At 44.7% G+C, this 22,741-nt stretch overlaps 1 protein-coding gene across 4 annotated transcripts in view; it reads right to left on the reverse strand.

Annotated features, from left to right (window-relative positions):
* The window catches only part of pde4a (phosphodiesterase 4A, cAMP-specific), a 47,443-nt gene that overhangs the window by 4,192 nt on the left and 20,510 nt on the right, over positions 1-22,741 (reverse strand). For 2 of the 4 annotated variants that reach the window (XM_037089556.1, XM_037089559.1), the window contains exons 2-14: positions 12,847-13,032; positions 12,382-12,418; positions 12,168-12,238; positions 11,325-11,374; positions 10,194-10,306; positions 4,553-4,646; positions 4,278-4,441; positions 3,757-3,855; positions 3,516-3,680; positions 3,314-3,413; positions 2,509-2,663; positions 2,280-2,402; positions 99-281 (exon numbers count right to left, since the gene is read on the reverse strand). In XM_037089556.1, the coding sequence (XP_036945451.1) occupies positions 99-281; positions 2,280-2,402; positions 2,509-2,663; positions 3,314-3,413; positions 3,516-3,680; positions 3,757-3,855; positions 4,278-4,441; positions 4,553-4,646; positions 10,194-10,306; positions 11,325-11,374; positions 12,168-12,238; positions 12,382-12,418; positions 12,847-13,032 (1,540 nt within the window). Of the gene's footprint in view, positions 1-98; positions 282-2,279; positions 2,403-2,508; positions 2,664-3,313; positions 3,414-3,515; positions 3,681-3,756; positions 3,856-4,277; positions 4,442-4,552; positions 4,647-7,024; positions 9,097-10,193; positions 10,307-11,324; positions 11,375-12,167; positions 12,239-12,381; positions 12,419-12,846; positions 13,033-15,847; positions 17,054-22,741 lie in introns of those variants that run through there. The other 2 variants (XM_037089558.1, XM_037089560.1) reach the window with 2 other exon arrangements.

Below are 22,741 nucleotides of genomic sequence, written 5' to 3' on the forward strand. Positions count from 1 at the left end.
CTCTGCACTGTAGTTATCACCCACCTACGGTATTAACAGTTATCCAGGTGTGCACAGAATCATTCCCATACATGTGTATAATATTTCCGATCATTCACCTGGCTCTTTTCCACAGATGCAGTGTGTTTATCGCACATGGGACTGATCTCCATCCCTCGCTCTCTCTCCTTGTCTCCTTGCCTGAAGAACTCCTCCATGATTCTCTCCGTCCATTGCCGATACACAGCCAGGGGTTTCGTGGGATTGCTCAGGTCAGCACAATGCACCATGTTCCTCAACACCTGCACAGACAGTCACATGTCACACTGTATTTTTTATGTACGACAAAGGGGGGGTGTCCCCAATCAACACACACACCAACACACTATATCAGTAGTCATATCTCAAATCGTCTTTCTACAGAAGCTACAGAATGATCATGAACGTTACAGGAATACTGCAGGCACAGTGTGTCTCTATGATCCTCTCATTGTTCTGGGATCATGTTGCTATTTGCCAATTCAATCATGAAGTCCATAAAGTAAATAGGCTGCAGTATAGTTTATAATTGAGGATTTTTGAGATTCTAACCGGCACAAACTTCAGTCAGATGCATCAATGAGTCAGGCAGACAAGATTAACATATTCAACTGAACAACCCTTCTACCCAGGCACTCTGTACTGCAAAGGACAAGTAAAAATGGAGGATGCAGTTTTGTCTTTTCAGATCATCTATCTTTAATCTCCCATGTCACATCTATGTCTTGTAAATGACCAAGTCGTTAAACAGCTGAAGGAAAGTGATTGAAACCCAGTTTTCTGCTGACCTTTCTCACTTTCACTTCTGTCATCGTTTCTCTTGTATATACAACATTCAAATCCCATCCTCTGCTTCTAAAACTAGGAAGCTTTCTTCACTTCTTTCTCTTTCCCTAACACCTCAACGCCTGCTCCTCCCTTTCCAGCACTGCTACGCATGTCATATTTAAAAGGCTCAAAAGGCATCCTCCACCACATACAGATGTATAGAAGAGGTCAACGTCAAATCCCAACATGAGTCATTTCATTTTCTGTTGTACAGCTGTAGCTGTAACGTGTAAAGCTCTATAGGAAAACTGGATGGTCAGACTGATCTGACGATTCTGTTTTTTTTTTGTTGTCTTTGTTTTTTGCTAGTGTCTTTGATATCTATGCAACAGCGTCATCTCGCACTAACTACTGTTCAAGCTGTCATTTTCTTAAACAGGTAAATTATGTCCCCAACCTTACAATAGTGAATGTGTTGTTATAAATGGGATACGAATCTCATCTCATCTCATGTCAATGGCTACACACAGAGAATCAAACAGTTGTCAAAGAGGCACCAAAATCATTTCAGGCATGCTGACCCAGCAGTGAACTCGTCTCTGATCTCCTGACCTCATTCTAGACAAGAACAACAATCACTTAGTCTCCTCAGCACGTTTGCAGAGACCAGGATCTCTTCTTGATGAAAGCTCTGATTCTTGCTTTTCAAGGTGACACTTAACCATTCCTCTGATTCAAATCTTTTACATTCAGGTCAAATGAGTCAAATATATATCTGAATGTCTGGCTGACATCTCCAGTCAATCGAAACTCTAGCAGATACTGAGCAGCTCCTGCCCCATGTCAGATCTCTCTGTTTTTACAGGAACAAGTACAGGAACACTTACTTCTCCCATCAAATGCTTAAGGATAGTCTGTGATAACCAGGATCAGTGAGTTGAGCAGACTCCACAGGAGTCCCTGCATTTCCTGGCTCTATCTCTTATAATCCATAAGCTACTAAAGCATCATTAAAAAGAAGAAACTGCTTAGCCTTTTCTAAGCCCGTCTGTCTTGACAAACATTACCAGCACTGGAAACAGGTTGCAGGAAATGCAAAAAAACAAAGACAGAAAGAGCAGTCCATTGTGGCGTCCATGTTCAAAATGTTATCACTACATCATGACATTAAGGAGGGGCGTGTAAGTTATGACAAGGCCGTATCTCCCACATACAAGCAGCATCCTGCAGAGGTGAAATACTTTGACGCAGGAGTATAAATCAGCCCTCAGCAGACTCGGTGTCCCGTCCAGCCTCCTACCTTGCAATCTCTGCTTTAACTCTAAGCAGAGCAATGTTAGTCTGCTCAGTCTTCATCTCTAAACCAATCCCTTTTCTTTTTTTGACACTCGAGATTAATTGTATATGTCCTTTTCAGTTCTTTTGTAACAGACTGAATCATAACAATCTACACGCTAACCTTTCCAAAATGCCCATTAAAGATGACATCTCACCTGTATCCGATCAGTGTAGTGGTCGAGCAGCAGTACTCCAGAACTTGTCACTTTCTTGGTTTCTACCATTGTTTTGAGGTCTGCCAGCAAACTCATGTGTTTAGACATATCTGTTGCCAAAACCTGGGAAGAAAATTAACATTAGCGCACGGTTGAAAAATGGAGAACAGAAAGGCAGCAGAAGGTTATTATCTTCATGGCATAGAATGAGTTTGTTGACAACACTCACCATATCAATAACAAGTTTCCTCAGACTCTGTCTCTGCCGCTTGCTAAGGTTCTGGAAAATGTCACAGTTGTCCTCGTGAAGCAGCTTGAAGCCCACAGCTAGGTGATGGTTCTCCAACACTGACTCGTCGTTATACATCAGGGCTAGCTCTGAGTCTGAAGGAAGGTGCACCGTACAACAGAGACAGGTATCTGTGTTTAGTACAACTTAAACTACACACATCTAAAAACGTGGAGCAGCAAACAAAAAGCATACATGACTAGTCGAACTGAAGATGACTGCAGTACCAAAGCTTACATTAAAATTTCAACTGAACTGAGTCTGTTACATATCTAATAAACTAGACCAATATCCAAAATAAGCTAAGACAACAAAACTTGCATTTAAAATGTACAAATACAGAATATTATGTTGGGGCGTCAGTATGAAAATTATATTAAATACAGTTATTCTGTGAGGTAAAATATTCACATGTAAGGTTCAATCAAGAACCAAATTTGAAGTTTAAAAATATAAGTATATACATACATACATACATTGCAAAGCCTGTATCTTTTGGACAAACCTTAACTGGGTTGTACAAAATTAAATGTCAGGTATTCTCAAAATAGCTGACCCAGAAAAGTGTCCCCCTCTAATTCTTAGCTACCTGCCTCACGCTCTTTCTAAAGTCAGACTTTTACAGATGAGACCTGTTGTGTTTATTATCAAAAGCAAAAGCCACTTTTTGACTGTCCTCTGCGACATTATGTCACCTGTTTCTTCCACAGTTCACATGTGCGTTTTCCTCTCAGTCTTGACTCACTTGTGTTTATGAGGAATTGGTTGGACACTCCTGGATGGTCCACATCGTGAATGGCAGCGGCAAATAAAGCAGCTAGAATCTCTAGATCGGTGAACACAGCCTGACCGAGAGCAATGAAAGGAAAATAATTAGTTAGCATGAGCATGTGTTTGGTGTTTGGAGTGAAGCGTTTTGTCGTTGTCGGACCAGCGGAGATATTTACATCTAGAGCCGGTGTGGATAGCAGTACATGAGTAGACTGAGTGACATCTGCAGCGTGGAGGCTGTTGTGGTAGGCCACATTGGCATGGTAGTGGTCCTCCAGGGTCATCACATAGGTGACAAATGTATCCACAGGGATCCGAAAGGTCTTCAGTAGATCTCGTTCCTGCAGGAGAGGCAGTCCACAGGGTCATTAGCCATGCTACATTATAGATTATATAATCCATTGTTCTGTGTCTCACCTGGAAGATGGCAAACATCATGCAGCTGAGGGGTCGGTTATTAGAGAACTCTGCCACGTGAAATATATTAAGGCCCCACTTGTTCAAGTCGTTCAGCTCCTGAAGTCACAAACAGACAACATTAACACACTCCTGCGCAACAGTCATGAGTTTGTTATACGTGATAATTCCACCAACAAAGGTGCATGATGTTACAGTTGTGTGTTCTTTAGATTGGAGTCTTTGGATTAGATTTAAATGAGCTTGAATGAAATTTGCATCATGCAAAATGGCTGCAAGACATTGTGGTGTGTTGTAGTTCTTGACGATGGGGAGACTGTTTTTTAGAGATCTGCTCCATCTACTGTGCGGGTTTATGTGTGCATGTCAGTACGCTTACTTGATTCTTGTCGGCTGCTTTTTCCTTCTGTGTAGTTCAGTTCAGTTCAGATTGTTATTGTCCCCACAAGAAGAGTTTGTCTTGCAGCGAGACAATACATGACACGATAAAAATGCAGAAAGACAATTGAAGATGTATTTACCCTGGCTAACGCGTCCTCGTGTTCAGTCTTGACACCGAAGCGAGGCATGGTGGAGTTGGAAAGGCTGGAACTGTGCGTAAGCTTCTTGACACCGCTGATGTGACACATTGGCTTCTCCCTCTCCCTCAAAGTCGGGGATGGGATCTCCACTTCGTTCTGCTTATCTGGGGGGGGCAGGACTCAGAGGTTACCAAGGATGGAGACTTATGTGTTTTGCTTGACCCAAGGTCAAAGCTATAAGATTTTGTGGTTGCTCACAGATAGATTTGTTTTACCTAGAAAGGTTGTGGAGATGTATTCTGACACCTGGTTCCCTGAGCGACTCATCTCTGACAAATGGGACAGCTCCCTGTTCAACATCCTCTTGAACTGAGGGAAGGACAGACAAACGCAGGAAGAGAGTGACTTTAAGTCTAGTTGCAACATAGAGGCATATTTAAGAGATGTTGAAACAGGCAGATAAACCTTCAGAAAGAATGACATTGTGCTTTAGATTCCATTTGTACTGATACATAACAACGAAACCCTCCTGTGAGTCAAATATGAGAAAATAAATTATCACCCTCAATCTGGCTTCATTCACTAAAGGGTGAGAAAAATCAATTATGAATCATGCCTCCTCTTTTTGAGAACATACTGTTCAATGCCACAAATCAGTGGACTTGCATCTGGATTGCCGTGTGTTAACATGCTGCAGTGATGCATGTTGCATGTTTGTATGTCGTGTTTTTTTTTTCCTCCATACATCTAGAGTGGAAATCATGAAGGACTACTCTGCGGGTCCTTGCAGTACAGGCACGAATGTGATTAAATGAATACATTATCCCCGCAGACTGTTCCTGAACGTTCTCTCCGCTTTCATGTCGTTCGTGATTTTTTTTTCTGGATAAATGTCGTGTTTCCGAGGCTCGACAGAGTCACCTGTCGCACAAGTCATGTGAAGGCACAATGCGATGCGGACGAGACCCCTCAGTCTGTGTCCTACTGACTGATCTCTCACACATAACAATCTCCATGGCAACCAGAGCGGTTGCCGTGGCAACTGCCTCCTCATAGTCAGTCCTTCAGCTTGATGTGAGAGCGGTGGCTGCTTGGGTGACAATCAGAGGGAGTAGGCAGGTGTCTCTGACCTTTACCAAGGTCAACCCTCCCTTCCTCTGCTGTCTTCCTCTCCACGTCTCTCTGTTACTTATATCTGCTCCTCCCTCCCTCTCGAGGTAAACAACACCCTCCGATACTGCCCTCCAGCCCCCAAATCCTCCTCTGTCACAGGCTCCACTTTGCCTTCCTGCCATTTCACACACCTCATGCATTCCCACCATATTTCACTCTTTCCCTCTCTCTTTTCCCACCTATGTCATCCAGCCTTGCGCTCTCTGCATGGTAGACTGTGCAGATAGGTGCTCTGACAGCAAATCGTAGAAGCAGTCGGGCAGAATCAGTCATCAGGAGCCAGGGAAACAAGTCAAGCCCGGTGGCACACTTAGGCATCAGGCTCAGCCCAAACCTCCTCCTCTTTCTCTTGCTCTCTCTCGTTCTTTCCTCCCCTAATGCTGTAACGCTGAGTCATAGCTGCCAACCAACACTTCCACGGTGCCAGTCCGAGTGCCAGGACAAACAACACTCTTCCTCTGACACTGACTAATGAAGCAAACATGCAAACGCCACACAGACATGAAAATGAACACACACACACTCATGCACCTGCATATGTGAGGGACCCAGGAGGGTTTCATTTTTTCTGTCCATAATCATGAATAACAAACACTGATAAAATGAAGATTTGTAACCTGCATGTTTGACTGATCCAATCTATTAATATATCAGCAGATAAGCAACACATATAACCCGATTTGCTCCATGTAATTTAAGTAAACAGTAAAGAGAAAAGCCAGGATTTGTTTTGGTAATTTAGTGACATGATACCATATCTAATGCAAACCTGACCTATGATAGAAAACTCACACAATCGCCGACGTCATACATTTTTTTATGGATGTTGGCACATGTGAGGACAAAAGGAGGAAAAGGGAACATCGTCTCAGACCTGAGACAACAAGCATTGTCCTTCAGTGACAATTCGCTCGGCTTCCTTGAGTCTGTATTGAGGCCAGCCTCAGGGTGGCAGGAGAGAGAGAGAGAGAGAGGGATGTGGGACGCAGGTGTGTAGGATGGAAACGGACATTATGTGACACTGCAACGTACCTGCAGTAAAGATGGCTAGACTACTTATCGCAAAGTCCCACTGAAGTTTTTTTTTTAAGCAGCTTAGGGTATTCTCAAAGGACGGACATGTAGACAGGTATGGAAGGAGGAGAAGAAGTGATATTGTCTTTTTGTTTACAGTGCTGCTGCTGTTGCTGCTGTGGAAACACTGAGCAGAGTTAATAAACTCTGTGCCTTTATTACTGTTCCCCTTCAGTGGGTTTGTGTATAAATTATGTACAGGAAAACACTCACCAATATTCTGCCTCACAGTTTTTTACAATGCTACTGTCAGACCCAGAAAACCTTTCTTTACCACATCAATTCAGTGTATCATGAATTATAGAGAACAAATAAGATTGCCCCTATTAAAAACATTAAACTGACTGTTACAAAACAGAAGAATAATAAATGTGCCAGTCGAGTAGATGAGATGATAATGCATGCATAGATGTGGCAGTAACACTTGAGGAGTCCACAGCATCTATCCAAGATGGCCACTGCCAGACCTTCTTGCCCTCTGCAAGCTCTCCGAGCCCTACCTGGTCCCACCAGCCGATGAGCCAGGGCCTGGAGCAGGTCTCACAGAATAGGTCCACAAAGGGCGTCCTGCGCTCCGCCGCCGTCCCACCCCCCTCCAGAACCCCTCCGGCGGCTGCACCGAGGTCCAGCTCTGCCCCTGCCCTCCCCTGCAGGGGGCTGTAGCTGGAGGAGCGGGGCAGCCTGTAGCCTCCTGGTACAGGCGAGGGGCAGGGGGACGGCGCTGGGTCAATGGCCTCCACTACACCCATGTTGAGTGTGACGGGCGGTTTGGGCCGATGGCACAGGCAGGTTGTGCGGTAGTGGAGTGGGTTGGGGGCACTGTGGGTGCCCCAGTGGCATGAGGGCGTCGTCAGGGTGTGTGGGGAGAGGCCACAGCCAGTCAGGCGGGGACACTCCAGAGTGACGGCTGCCCCGAAAGGGGGTGAAGGAACAGGGGAAGGGGGTGAGGGTAGGGGCTGCTGGTGCAGACTGTCCTTGCCTACATGCAGCACCCCAAAGCAGGCCACCCAGTCAGTCCAGAGTCCGGCTCCAGCCTCAGTGTGGTCCGAAGATGAGGGTCCCCCTGATGGGCAGACCAGGAGCCCCCTGGATCCGGCTGCTGTGGAGACTACATCTCATCCCATTTGCTGAGCCGACTGACCCAAATGTACTGTCACTGCAGGGTAGAGGTGGATGGGAGCCGAAAGAGGGAAGATGGAGGGAAACAGAGAAGGAGAGGGAGCGAGGGACCGTCTGAAGGGCACAGAGAGGAGCCGATGGAGGTGATGAGTGGGATTGTGAGAGAGATGTAAACGAAAAAATGATGCTGAGAGAGCCGAGCTGCTTGACAAACAGTAATAAAAAAATTTAGATGATGGAGGTGACAGGGAAAGAGTGATGGTGACGGCAGGACAGATAGATGACTGTGGTATCGAATGATGGAAGTAAAGGGAGCTTGGATGACAGCAGGAACATCGGGGAAGGAAGAGGGGAGAAACAGATTGTAATAGCAGGAGAAAAACAGGGATGGAGAGGAGGACAGAGGGAGAGAGAGAGAGAGAGAGAGACAGAGACAGAGAGGGATGCGGGCAGGCCTGAAGCAGACGGTCAGGCTGAAGAATCACACCAGAGCTGTGGTCTGGAAAAACAGGCTCCCTCTTCCTGCGTCGACTGCCCCTCCCCCACGGTACGGATCCAGAGGCCCGGCCCAGTCCTACCGGTGCATCAGCCCGCCTGTGCCGTCTCACACTGATCCCATCAACGCACAGTCAGTCCACAGTCAAGTCAGGCTGCCTCCTGATTGCTCCGTATCCCAGTCCCCTGCTCCAAGTCAATCCATGCCTCAGCTGGCCGAAATGCCAGAGGTCTAATCCTGCCGCTCTAGGCTGCCGTTCCTCCTCCAATGCTCTGCCTCTTGCGCCATTTCCCTGGATGCTGTAGACAGCTCTCGCAAGCTAATCAGGCAGTGTGGCTGCAGGCGCATGCATGTGTGTGCGTGTGTGTGTCTGTGCCTGCTTCTGCTCTCAGCCTGAGTGCGCATGTGCGACAAGACAGCATGTACGTCTGTCGAAAATATGTGTGTGAGCGAGGGTGTGAGTAAGAGTGAGAGACTGAGTGGGAATTTACATGTGTACCTCCATGTTGGCACAGTGCGGAGGATTTCTGTAGCTTAGCTGCGGCTGTGGCTGCTAAAAGGCAGCAACATATTCACAGAGACTCTGTTTACCCCAGGAGACTTCTCTCTGCACATCGTATATGCACACACACACACACACACACACACACACACACACACACACACACACACACACACACGAATAAATGATGTCCTTTAAGCACTCTGCTGTTCTCTCCTCCTCCGTCCCTTCATCATAAGCCTGACTGATTATAAACACCAAGATCCTTGCCATTAATTAAGAGAGCAGTGCAACACGGGAAGAATTTCTCGAAATAAAACAAACAAGGTACGCGATGCTGTCTCTTTAAGACAGAACACTATTAAAGGAGCATCACCTCTATTTCATTGGCCGTTGCTCAAACCACATGGCTTGTGGTCAGAGAGGCAAGCCAATGACTAAAAGGGAAGGGCAGACCCTGCTGCTGTTCGATAGCAACCAAGGTTACAGCAGAGACATCAGCATCAGGGCCGTCCCCCCTCCCTCTCACATCCTCCATACCCACAGACCCTCTCCCTCCCTCCAGTCTCTCTCTCTGTCCCTGAGCCCCCACAAATACAAATGCATGCATACTGAAGAAGCCTGCTCACGTGCACACACACACACACACACACACACACAGGCATGTCGATGTAGTACTGCAAAATGCACACCTGCATCTCTTGCAGCTGTAAACACAAAAGCTTAACGAGACGTAATCATGTCAGTTAATAAGTCCATAAAAACCCAGAGAAGGTCCAACAACAGAGCTCACAATTATTCACTGAGATTGCAACAAATAATAAATGAGTCGTCAGCTATTAATTTACATACCAACTGTCTTGATAATCACTTGATTAGTTTGAGCTTTCAGCTTTTAAGGGAGCCATACTGGGCTTTTGAAAACACAGATCCACATTTATCACTATGTGACCGCCAACAACTAAATGATTACTTGAGAAAAGAATCAACAGATAAACTGACAGCGAAATTCTTGTTAGTTGCAGCCAACCTAGGAAACAAACATTTCCAAGAAATGCTATTTCTGATTAACAACTTGAAAAACAACTTGATTAACAACTTGAAAATTGACTCAATCTACAGCAGACAAAGCAGCACATACTACTTTACTTTACTTTAATATCTAATGAGTCATTTTTAAAACACTATCATGTTAAAATGTGTGAATGCTCAATGTGATAAGTATTTTAGGAGTGTGGACAAGCCAGATGAAAGTTTTTATGACCAAAATGCAGCATTCTTCAAACTATGTTAAATACATTTTACACAATAGAGCTGCACTGTTAACACATATTTGACTGAAAGCTTAAACAAGACATTACAGCCATAATGTTTTGTGTCTGACTGATCCGGCTACAACCCAGTAATATTTAGTTCTTGTGAGGTTTTCCCCTGAACCATGAAATACACCGTTTATATGTCGCTCTTTAAGAAGCTTGGCACAGAGGTGATGCAGAGCTAGAAGGACAGTGAAGGTACGAGTGTGCATGTTTGTGTGTGGACGGGTGCTCACCTTGTTGGAGGCCATCTCGCTGACTGAGCGGTGGGTCTGAATGGTCTCCAGCTGGTCCAGACACCAGTCCAGTTCCTCCAGAGTCTCCCGAGCCATCTGCTGGTATGTCTCCTCTGGGGAAAACACACACACATGCACAAAACCACAACAAATTTAAAATATGTAACGTACTACCAGTCTAAAATTATCAACTAACTTAAGTTAGAACACCATAACACAACTGAATCAAAACTGTTTGTGTTTTCATTTTAGTAACATAAAATTATACGATGCCGGCTCCCAAATCAGTTGAGGCGCCGTGTGAAACGTAAACAAAAAGAGGATAAGATCATTTTCAATGAACTGTGTTTATGGACAATAGTTTTACAAAGTGTTCCTGAACTTGTCAAGCACAATCATGTGTGTCACGTAGAGGAGAACCTCGCCCCATCCTTGCTTATCGACAAATGAGCCTTTCGAGGAGGCCTCGTTTATAGCCAGTCATGTTACTATCACCTGTTACCTGTGAACCCTAACCCTTTGTTATGGTGTCTAAATTATTTAAAGGCCAACATGTCTCAACCACAACAGTTTTCTGTCCTTTGATGCCTTTTTTTTTTACATTCGGAGTGCCTGGATCTCCTCTGGTTTGTTAAAGTCGCGTGTCCTGATGTTCTACACGCTGTCTTTATAAGCACAGTAAGGCAGGGCTAAAGGATTTAGCTGAGTGACATATAAAAATAATCTATATATATATATAAGTATATATATGTATATGGCTCATATGTGTGCTTCTAAAAGTGTTGATGATGCAAACTCTGCTCAATATTTTTACAATCGCTACAACAAAACAAATGCAGTTCAGTTTCAGTGTAAAGTTTTCAGGTAAAGATAAAAGTGAATGATTTAAACATCTGTGTATGAAAAGAGATTCAACTCTGTCAAGTTATTTCTCAGCACACTCATTTTTCATAGCTGTAGCATTAATTAATCTAATCTAACACAGTTGAAAAATTCTCAATATCAGCAGCATGATGAACTGCATTGCTGATGATGCACTTGAGGAGTGTGGGAGCCTCAGTGTGTCCTTAAAGCCGTGTGAGGGGACTGTGGGTCTCTTTGGACAAGAGTTTTAATTAGCTGACAGCATACCAGAGAGCGTAGCTTGGGGAACAGTGGGTTGGCTTGTCACTGGTGACCTCCTGTGGACAAACACATTATTACATCAGATGGAGAAGCACACACTGCTGCCCCCTGCTGGGGCTCAAACACACATTCAGCACTACACAATGAGGCAACAAAAGGCTTGGCTCTCAGAGAGGGTATAAATATTTTTTATGTATTTTATTCATTTATATGCCCCTGAAACGAGACAAAGGCGTGTTTGTATTCAGATGCTTATGAATCTTGAATAACACTGCAGTGTGGGAATTTTTTAAAAAATGCATAAAATTCCCTCATTTCCCTTCAAATATTCAAGCATCCTAAATAGTCGAAGATGAAGCACGAGCTCCACTCTGCTTTCAAATAGCCTTCGTGGTTTCATAATTGTGAAGTGAGGGAGGCATTTTCAGGGCACAACACCGCATAATTATAGACGCTGATAATTCTGTGGTGCACTGCTTTATATATCATATTGACGTGGAGCTAAAAGCCTGCCAACTCCAGCTCCTTCTGTCTACCGCATTACAAAGGAGAATCATTTTAGTGTTATTGACCGTCTCTGTCGTCTAGGTACAGAGTCAGGGACATACATCTGAGGCATGGCGTTCTACACACTCAGTCCTCAGCCAGCGAGCTGGAGAGTTGCCAGATAATGCAGATCTCATTTTCCTTGAGCATAGCCTGATAATCATAAACTGGTTAATCATGATGGCATAAGTGTTTCCCACGGGAGCGAGGAGAAGGAGACGTTAGCAAACACACTGCAAACTAAGCAGGCAGTCGTGACGAGTGTAAGTGGGGGGAAGGGGTGTTTGACAGCATGATACTGACTTGTTAGTGGGTGTTGTGACATTGGCGAGGATGGTGAAGTTGCTTCTTACGGTTCGTAGGCTGGCCAACACCTGGGGGATGGATGGACAGCGTAGGAGGGGATAGAAGGAGGAGGAGGAGGGGAGGGGCGACAAGTTCACTGCACTAATTAGCCACCTTTCTAGTCACTAACAGCAATTAAACATGTCAGACAAGGTGCAGAAGGAAACCGTACCTGAGCGAAAGGGGTGACAATCATGTCTTCGGCGTGCCTACGGGACAAAAGATAAAAACAAATAGCAGAGACGGAGATGAGTGTGAGAGTTTTGGGGCGACTGAGGCTCTCTGTATTAGTGTTTATATGAGCAGCTGCATCTGTCAGCTGGATGTGTACACAGACCTATGTGGATCTAAACAGACACATAGTCCTGAAACACACTAATGGAAGATTTTGGGCGGCTTAAACTTGCTGAGAGACAAGCCAGGAAACAGAGCACAACAGTTAATGCTAAGAGGATTCATCATGATTTCATTAGCATAATGAATGCATAATTACAATCACAGCCATCGCTGTTTGATTGGGATAATGTGTCGTTACTGCGGTGTGTGTGTGTGAGTAAATGGACACGGCAAATTTGGAAAAACATGTTTAAATTCAGCGCGCCGCGTGATGGATCCAGGACGACGGCTGCGTGCTTACCCCTCACTGTTGATGGAGGAGTTGCGTGACATGGTTTTGGGGGACGTGTCGTAGTCGGAGTCCGAGCGGTACAGGAAGGACTCCCTGCGCTGGCTCTGGGGGAAAGAAGGGTGCAGCACCAACCCAGGACTCGCCTGCGAATCCATGGGACTGCGGCCTGGCGAGGGACCATTTTCTGAATCGAAGCTGAAGGGATAGAGAGGAAAGATCTGTTACATGACATACAGGTGTTTGCTTCCCTTATCTCACACTGACAACAGGTCATGGCGCGATAAACCTAAATTCCCAATCAAATGTGATGTAGTCCATCCTTCTTTGTCCTTTCTACTCGCTTAGAGAGGAAGTTGAAGAAAGAGCTGTGACAGACACAACGACATGAATCCATACAGCTGTGACTCTGCGGTGGATTGGCAGCCTGCCACCGGGCTGCCCTGGGAATTACACTTTACTGACAAGTCGTATTTTAGAACAAGTCACATTTAAGTGAGCAAAATGAGCCACATCGACAGCAGGACCTCTCGGAGCCAAAGCTGCCTGTCAGCAGACCTGAGTGATTTTCAAACATGGATTCTTTTAGGACGAAAGCACAACAGTGTTAAGAGCAGTACAAAGACAACGTTCACAGCAACGTCCTTTACATGAAACCTAATATTCCATTTATAATCAGAATTACAGCCTAATCAGAATACAGATGCCTCATGTGACCACTTCAGTTGGGAGAGACTGGCCTGGTCAGAGGTAATTTTTCAATCAGGTTGAGAGGGGAGGTGTGAAAATCTTTTCATTAAGAAAGTAGGAAAATATTGTTGCCTTGTAATCATTTCTCCCTGATTGGAATAATTTGAGGGCGGACAGAACCATGGCTGTACCAAATCCAACCTGATCTGTGGCTGAGACAACCTTAGTGTACTTTAGACCTTTAGATATTTAAAGAGTGAAAATTCACTTGTTTTCTACTCAAGTTTCGAGTTGTCTAAACACTTGTGGAGCTTCAAACTGAATCAGACTTGCAGCATTCTCCCAAACAACTCAAGCAAATGGGGACTTCTTTTAAACATTAATGACTGAAATGACAAACATGAAAAGGCTCCATACAGCTCGTCCAGAGTAACTTGAGTCTCCAGAAGCCCCGAGATCCCAAAAACATTTAAAAGGACATTATTTACGCCTCTGACAAACGTTCGATCCCATGCACCCGCTTCAGACAGGGAAGGGTAAAGGTCATTTTCGGATCTCAGGGCTTCCAGAGACTTGGATTATGCAGGGGTCATTATATGTTAATTTTTGTTTTGTTTTCCTTTTTTTTTTATCATTTTAAAACAGTCCCCGTGTACTTCAGTTGTTTTGGAGAACTCTTTTTTGCTGTGAAGCTTCACCCGACTTTCCATTTTCATGGGAATGAGGAGATAATGACCGAATTTCCATTTTTGGTCGAACTTGTCCATTAAGTCTGGTCAAAGGCTTAATTAGAAAGAGCAATAGAAATGCAAATATTGTTCCCCGGACACAATGTCGGTCCATCGTGAACATTACCACACAGAACCACTTCTTGTTTTTCGGCTGAATATGTCTTACAGATAAGACGCTTCACAGTGACAGGAACCACTTTGTGCACGAAAAACTAATTATATTCTGACTTGATACTTTGAGACATGTAAACACACATCTTATACGTCATTTTATTTAGCGTACATGTAAACAGTCATCTTTGAGTCTCTAATCAGGATGACTTCAGCCAGGCTGAAGAAATATTGTCCACGTAAGCGCGGCTAAAGACGGCTCATTGCGACACATGACGCAAGTGGATACTAGATAACATCCAACCCAAACATACGGTCGCAGTGATGAAGCAACATTGTTACAGTCAAGTAAATCCACATCTGTCTTCTCCTTTTGGTTCAGGAAGGAAAGCCAGCATCTGTCCACACAGCATCAGACCAGCACGTTGCTAATTAACATTAAACCCAAAACACAAGGCTGAAACTAATCTGCCAGATCCAGTGGAAGACGAGCTTAGCTGAGGGGGACACGGTAACACGCGTCTCAGGTTACACTCGTCTCTTTTTCACCTGCAGTCAGGAAGCCTTTATTCTCCAGCAGCCCTAGACAAAAACTGAGATGAAAGAAGATTCGATCCCTCAGCTAAGAAATGAAGTCAGTATTGATTGGGCGAGGTTGTGGAGTTTGGCGTCCTGTAACAATAAAATGATTGAGAGTTGTTTGGTAACCGTCGGACAGATGCCAATTTATCTGAAAAGTGTGCTGCTGGAATTGTTATTGGGCTTGCTGTGCACTAAAACAGCTACAAGCCAAGACTTCCATCTATGATAATATGCATCTACAGTTGTCACTTTCAGGCTGCAGTCAGATGTGAGGACAACAAGGACAGATAGGGAAGCAGGTTGCAGCGTAGCGGCGGCATCTATTTTTAATGTAGGACAACTTTAATCTCCACAACGCCTCCCCACCTCTCTCAAACTTTTGTTGTCGACACAGTTGTGAACGGTTTTCAGTTTGACTTCTTAAATTAGCCGTGAAGTGCGATATTTTTGGAATTTACTTCTAAATTGGCCAATTAGAAGCCACTGCTCTCCCCAGAAGGCTTTGTGAATATGGCTGAAGATCAAATTATCATTAAACAAGTTCCCCCAGTAATGAAAAACACATCAGAAAAGTCTGCCAGGGGGAACCTCTGCAAGCTGCACGCGCTAATCCCTGTTTTTAATTTTTTTTCTGCAAACTTTGAGAGTAATTATGAAACTTTAGCATCCAGAATTCAGTTCACCCCCCAAAATCTAATCCATCTGATTTAGGTGTGTTTAGTGTGATTAGTGTGTGTGTGTGTGTGTGTGTGTGTGTGCGTGTGCGTGCATGGAATAGTTTACTCTGAGACCTTCTGTAGGGACATGAGCACAAATGTTTATGATGCTCACACCTCACCTGTGCTGCTGCAGAGCAATCAAAAATCACCGCAGCCTCTGTTTTTAACAGAAAAATGTACCTGCAGATACAGTTGGATGAACGTCTGCGCTCCTGAATGCTGCGGTTCAGTTTCATACGGCGGAACAGAGCAGAGCCCCCGTGTCCGCGGGGCTGATCGACCGGTGACACGGGTGAGGTGAGAGAGGGTGCGGGAGGTGGACCCTCAGGACCTTCCCACAACCTCAGCTGTCGTGTCAGCTTCCTCTGACTCATCGCTGACAGCTCTGGCCCTGCTGAAGCCGACCAGTTAAAGAAAACTCCCCCAGACTCTACTTAAAACCGGCTGTCTCGCTCTGTTTGGCTGTCTCCCTCTAATGCAGTTCCACTCATCGACTTTTTCAGCGTGTCGACTCACGTCTGTAGCAGACAGGCCGCCTCATGTGGCGCTTACTGTCCTCAGTCCAGAGCAAGATCAGATATCGAGGCCCGATCCTCCTCTTAGTTGCGCTCTCCCGTGTGTCTCATGCCAGAGGAGTCAAAGTGCATCCACATGTATATCCCGGGCTTGTGATCCTCAGGCCCTGGATGCGTGAACTCCAGTTCACCCCTTTTCACATCCTCAATTTGTTCCCTGGATTTACGCAATACTCCTTAATCCTCGCCTGTGCAGGCTTGTTTAAGGTTCGTCTGTTCCCCGGCGCCGACTGCTTCCCAGAGGAAAGCTCTTCTGGTATTTCACCAGCTCAGCTCAGTTTGAGTCCTGCTGGGACCGGCCGGCCGTAACTGGACCTCTGTCCCCATCTGGCGTCCAGGCTGCTGTGGCTGCCGTCTCGTCCTCACAGCCCTCGAGACAACCGGACTGCACTGACAACCTGCGATGATCTCCGTTAATTTCCTAATTAGTCAGCCTTTCGCCCTTCACGTTGTATCTGTTACTGTTTCTCTCCTCCCCCGCCTCCCCAGTGCAAGCATGTGCTCTTTCTGTCCTTATCTCTCTGTGCACACAGTTCCTCTGCAGCAACAGGAAGGCTGATCAGTAAGAGTAACAGACAGCAGACGTGAGAATAAAGCAACACACAGGGCTTGTGTAATCGGGATTTGAAGAGAAGATAGAGAACAACCAGAGAGAGGAGGAGAAAAGAGTGAAAAAAGTAGTCGGGGGAGAAAGCGGGTTGACTCATACCCCTGTGTAAATGTTTACATGTTCCACTGAAGAGCGTGCAAGGTTTGCGCCCAAAACAGTTTGTATTTTGACATCAACAGCCTTGCTCACCAACAGCACTTTCCTTGGCCTTTAGATGTGAGCAGACACGGTGCTACCTTAATGTTCTTCTGTGAGCAACAATTAGACCATGAAATAGCTTTCAAACAAGGTGCTTCAGGTCAACCACGACTAATTCAGTGATGACATGCGAGATAGCAGCGTTAGACAGCCTCAAGGAAGTTGTTTTAATTTTTTTATTTATTTTTTTTTTTTTACTCTTCCGTGGTTTCCAAACAGCACATGGCTGCTTTTCCAGTACACTGCAACGTGAAATGCAAAGAAAATAAAATTGACTGCAGTGTTATTAAAAACTATGTTGGAGGTATTGGACCGCTGCAGGTATCAGGTTTGCAGGCAGTGCAGCACCTGAGGTGTCATTCATTACTTTCATGAGAGGAGGTATTGATTAATAGCAGCCTAACTCCCTCATTAACCCCCCAATTACCAAAAAGGGTGTTTGGAAAGAAGGCTGTTGAGTGTGTGGCAATTTCCTTGGCTGAGAGAACAAAAGAAGTGTTGAACTAGTCGAGTTTCACAGAAACGATTGCACAACTGACTGTATTACACTACTGTGGCACAGTCTGACACTCCAGGAGAACATGTCTACCTTCACATAGTCACTGTAAGATCCTTCTCACACGTAACAGAAGACTTTCAGTCGCAGATTTTAAGATGCTGTTAAGACTTGTTTATGTAAAACAATATTATTATAGCCACGCAGCTGGTTTTTTTTTTGTTTGTTTTTTTTTTTTTATCATTTTAGATTCTGGTTAAGTGTTTCAGATCTGTTTGCATGACTGCCCGAGAGAAACGTCTAAAAGAGAAGCTGCGGCGATGACATATTTCTGTAGGCTAACCAGTGAGTTCTGCAGTAAACAGAAGTTTATGATACTCACACGTTTGTTTGCCAAGATGACCTTCACAGACAAACACCACTTTTTGAAGCATATATAAAAATCGCTGGAAGTTTTAAAAAAAAACAAACAAAAAAAAAACCCCACAATTGTTAGCGACCACTTGGGTTGATAACTGAAGAGTGTGATGCTTGTGTTCAACATCACATCATTTAACTGAATGTACATTCAAAAATTAACAAAAAACACTGACTCTGATACGAGTCAACCAGAGATGCAAAAATGCCAAATTATTTCCTTTTTAAGACTCCAAATAAGTGAGGTTTTTTTTGGAAAGCGAGTGACTGAAAGACACAACTCCACAGCTGTTAACAATAGTGATGAGGTCATGTGTCTGTCTGTAAGACGTAAGATTAATAACAACAGTGCCGTACGAGTGCAGCTTCTTTCCTCAGGCTGCGAGACCCCTCCACTCATCTCTTGTCTGCTTATGTGGGTCGTATAGAGGCATATTTAAACTGAGATCGTTTCTTAACCTGTTAAAAGTTCCTTGAAGTGCTTCTAGTTAATATTGACAATGACTAATTTGCACTAGAGGGTGATGCACTCGTAGGAAGAATAAATGAGATCATACATTACATTATCTCATGCTACTGATTCTCCAGTTTCTGCTTGTCTGAGCAGAAAACTCTCACCAGACACTTTTTGTTTTTGGTGGCGGGGCTAACCTTTTTGCTAGTGTTTGGAAAACAGATTGGACATTTTAAGTTATGCATGTGTGTGTGTGAGACTTGTATGTCTGTGTGTTTTTGTGTATGTGTGTGCCGGCGTGTCTGCACGACAACCCGATTTCGAGTGTTTACTTGCGGCTGTCGTGAGACACGAAGAGGCAAGGTATTCAAACTTTGTGTCACAATTTGAATATACACTCTGCACATACCAAATGAGGGCACAAATGAGACGGCTCGTGAATCATATCTGTTTTCCTCTCAGCCTTTTTCTGCGAGAGCAGCGAGCAAGAAAGGGGGGAAGGAAAAAAAAAAAACAAGCACAACCTGCTGCAAGAATTCAGTGTTCCACCTTTCAGCACAGCGCTTAAAGCCGGAGCACAGCGGAGAACACAGGAAAGATAAGATGCCTTGTCAAGCTGTTTCCTCCTCTTCCCCCGTCACCTTCCTCAGTCTCTAGTTTACCATTTCTTCTGAACCTCTCTGTTCCCTCCCCTCTTTCTCCCGGTGGAGAGCGACTGTCGTTTGTTTTGCGATGCGCAGGGGATGGATGCTGGAGCTCGTCTTGGAAAGTCACTTGTGAAAAGGCCTCACATACAGCCTGTTTGAACAGTACCTTTCAAAGACAAGACTCTGGAAAAATGTCAAGAATCCTAATTCACATGACAGTTACTATTGTGATCTCTGGAGAACTGATGAAGAGACAATTATTCCATCTCCTATTAAATACAGAGTCCCAGCTCAATAATAGCTGGTGAAACCTCTCGAAGTGACTCATGCACACACGTGGATGCACACACACACACACACACACACACACACACATGGACACACACGCACAAAGGCAAAAACACTCCCCCATGTTGCACTTGAGCACACACACACACACACACACACACACACACAGAAGAGCACTAACGCTGCAGCTCTTTTGTTTTCACTCAAACACTGTAAAAAGGCAACTAGATGCACACACACACACACGCGCTGTACACAGGGTGATTATAAGCCGGGCTGTGGGCAGCTCTCTTTTGGTTTCATTATGTGAAAGCAGTGTCCCCGGAGTGTATCGCTGTGGACAATGACATGATGATCAGAGGTTTCAGAGGGACGGGGATTTGTGCCAGCCGAGCGACTCCTTCTTATGGAAGATAACAAACCGTCTGTCAGGATGGAGAGGCGCACATTAAAGCCGCCGTCTTTTATGTTGCCCTGCCACCTGAACTGCCTCGCTCGGTTAACTCACTGGGGCTCGGTGACGCAAGCCAGAGACAACCCCGCGGTAATGGATATGTTAACGGCCTCAGCATCAGCGGCTGAACGGCTGATGGTTCACAGAAGTCTTACTGACGATAAAGAGCTAAAAAACCTCCTTTAACATCCCGATGATTAAACAAATTAACATCACTGTATTATACACAATCATCGCTGAATGCTGCTAGCTGTTTCTGTTGTTGGCTAGGTAGCTCAGTTAGCCGCGCAGCTTGGTTAGCATGCTAAATTCAGTCGACGTATTTGCAATAGGGTTTCATCATGTCAAATCTGTTATTTTTGCACACTCTGCTGATAATTTACGTTAATTTTTGTTGTCAACGAAAGTTCTGACATACTGCACCACTAAATACTTATTCCAGGTTTAACCTTTCAGGGTGTGTGCACTTCATCTTACATCTGTTTATTTTAGTCTATGTCACTTATTATTGTGTTTCAGGTTCCACTGTGCTCTTCACTCTGTACTGTCTCGTCAGTTGTATATTGTCTTTAAGTTGATTGTAGCTGTCTGCGGCCTGGACCAGTTTCAGTCTCTCGAAGACGTTTCACTTCTCATCAACAGGGCTACTTCAGTTCTGGAGAAGGAACTGAAATAAGTCTGGTTGCCTACAGTAAGGCACATAGAAGTATCTTATCTTATCTTATCTTATCTTATCTTATCTTATCTTATCTTATCTTATCTTATCTTATCTTATCTTATCTTATCTTATCTTATCTTATCTTATCTTATCTTATCTTATCTGTGTGTAGTTCAGTTAAAAGGAAATTGTCTCTACATGAAACTGTTCACAGCAGGCTCTGTAAATTAGCTGGTGTAACCAGGTCATGAATCCTGGAAACAGACGTTGCTTTTGAGGTTTGCTAATGTATTCCTTCCGGCACTTTGAGCAACACAAGGCGGAGAGAAGGCAGACATCTATATCTCCAAAATTCTGCCACCCACGCCGAAACAATCTAGATCGGACGAAAAGATACACAGGTAAGATGGAAAAAATATGGATTTTTGATTTCAGGATAGACTCGATCCTTAACGTCAAGCACAGGAAAGCAGACAGCAGATCACACGTGAACTGCGGCTTTAATCTTCTCCATTCCGACGAGCTTCACCTGCTGCCACAAAACACACTTTAATAACGCTGCGTTTCTTCAGGATAGCAAACTTCATTTAACCAAACGATGTTAACTGCTTGTTAAGCACCACAGTATTGCTCTGCGCCGGGCTAATACGGCTTTTCTTATGGCGTACGCAAGCTAATTTTCTAACTCGCATAGAAACATTAAAATCTTACTTACATGGTAGAAAATGAAATTCTGACAAACATCGTGCCCTGAAGTTTAGCTGCTAAGCAAACAAATAACACAACATTTCCTTTTTTTTGAACATGTTTTTGGCTCCTACCAGCATTAAGTTCATATATATAACTGACAGGGCACCTCATAGCACAGCCTTAAGAAATCACTCGTGACGTGAATAAACACGAGAGACATAAGATCATTTAAATATGCTGGACGATACCAAAGGTCATTTACAACAACATGACGCTAATTCAGCTTGCATGACTGAGAGATGTGGTCACTGACTTGGAAAATGTAAAGCTCATCTATCACATGTGCAGCGGCTGTGGAACAGCTGAGATTATTTTTGGTTTTTTTGCAGAGAAATCTTACATACAGGTATTACTGTAGTACTAGTGTGCTTATTAAATTAGCACTGTGGATGTTCCCACAGAGAGTCCTTGTGTGCAGAATAAGCCGGGAAATTGGACGGTTCTGCTGCAGCGTTTCATTTTCTGTCTCCTCTGCACACGTTTCTGCAACAAAAAGGGGGAGCTTGATTTCATGTCATTAGTACGGCAGGCTTCAAAGGAGCTTTGGAGCCCCGAGTCAATGCAGCGATTAGTTTAATTAAACCTATAAGTCTATATGAGAGTGTAGAGGAGATTTACATGCATCCCCTCCATTGACCCTCTCCTGCCATCGATTATTCATTAACAATGATCACGAGGAAGCCGCCGGCTGGGGAGAGCTGCTGCCATATCAGCATTTTTCCCAACAGTCTGGTAGGTGTCAGCTCTCCTTTCCCTCCATCACACTGTGTGCTGCGTTTAATCAGGCCTCTCTGAGGGGATGAGCCGACCCTCATTCATTTAAGCTGCTTCAAAAAAAAAAAAAAATACAGTCCCAGTCAATCCTCCCCCCCGCCCCCTTTTCTTCATTCTCTTCAGCTGACTAAGTTAATGATTAACCTGCCTGAGTCCATCACCCTCTCTCTCTCACCATGACACACACACACATAGTCCGCAATCTCAGCCTCTGCGGAGAATGACAGTTATTTCCTGCCCCCGCTTCCTCCTTTGCCAAGCAAGCACAGATGCTTATTTCCACGTGCAATTTCAACCCTCCCTCCACGACAGCCCCAACCCCCCCCATGAGCTGTGCCTCACCCAGGCATTTAGCACCTGGCTGATTGCTACCAGAGTGGGGGTGGCAGTGAGGGGAGTTGAAGCGAGGACTTGCAAATTGGGAAAGGGTGCTACTTTTATAGGCTGACCATGTAATCACAGCTGCACTACTGCTGCCGTTGAATCATCACCGCGGATCTATGGAGCACATTAAGGGTTTTTATTACGAGGTACTCTCAGGCCGGGGCATGCTTTTAGGGCAACGTGCCCGTCACTGACACATCTCAAATGACATGTCCACGGCAGGCTTGCCATCTCCGCTTGCCTCAGCTTGCCCTTTGTGCCTCTTAGGCAATCACAAGAGAGCAAGGGAAGATAGAAGCACGCTCAAGCCTGCTTCCATTTTAATGCCCGGCATTTACAGTACAATGCACACGAAGTAGACGCTCTGAA

This window comes from Acanthopagrus latus, chromosome 23 (assembly GCF_904848185.1).
Source record: "Acanthopagrus latus isolate v.2019 chromosome 23, fAcaLat1.1, whole genome shotgun sequence".
NCBI classification, from domain to species: domain Eukaryota; kingdom Metazoa; phylum Chordata; class Actinopteri; order Spariformes; family Sparidae; genus Acanthopagrus; species Acanthopagrus latus.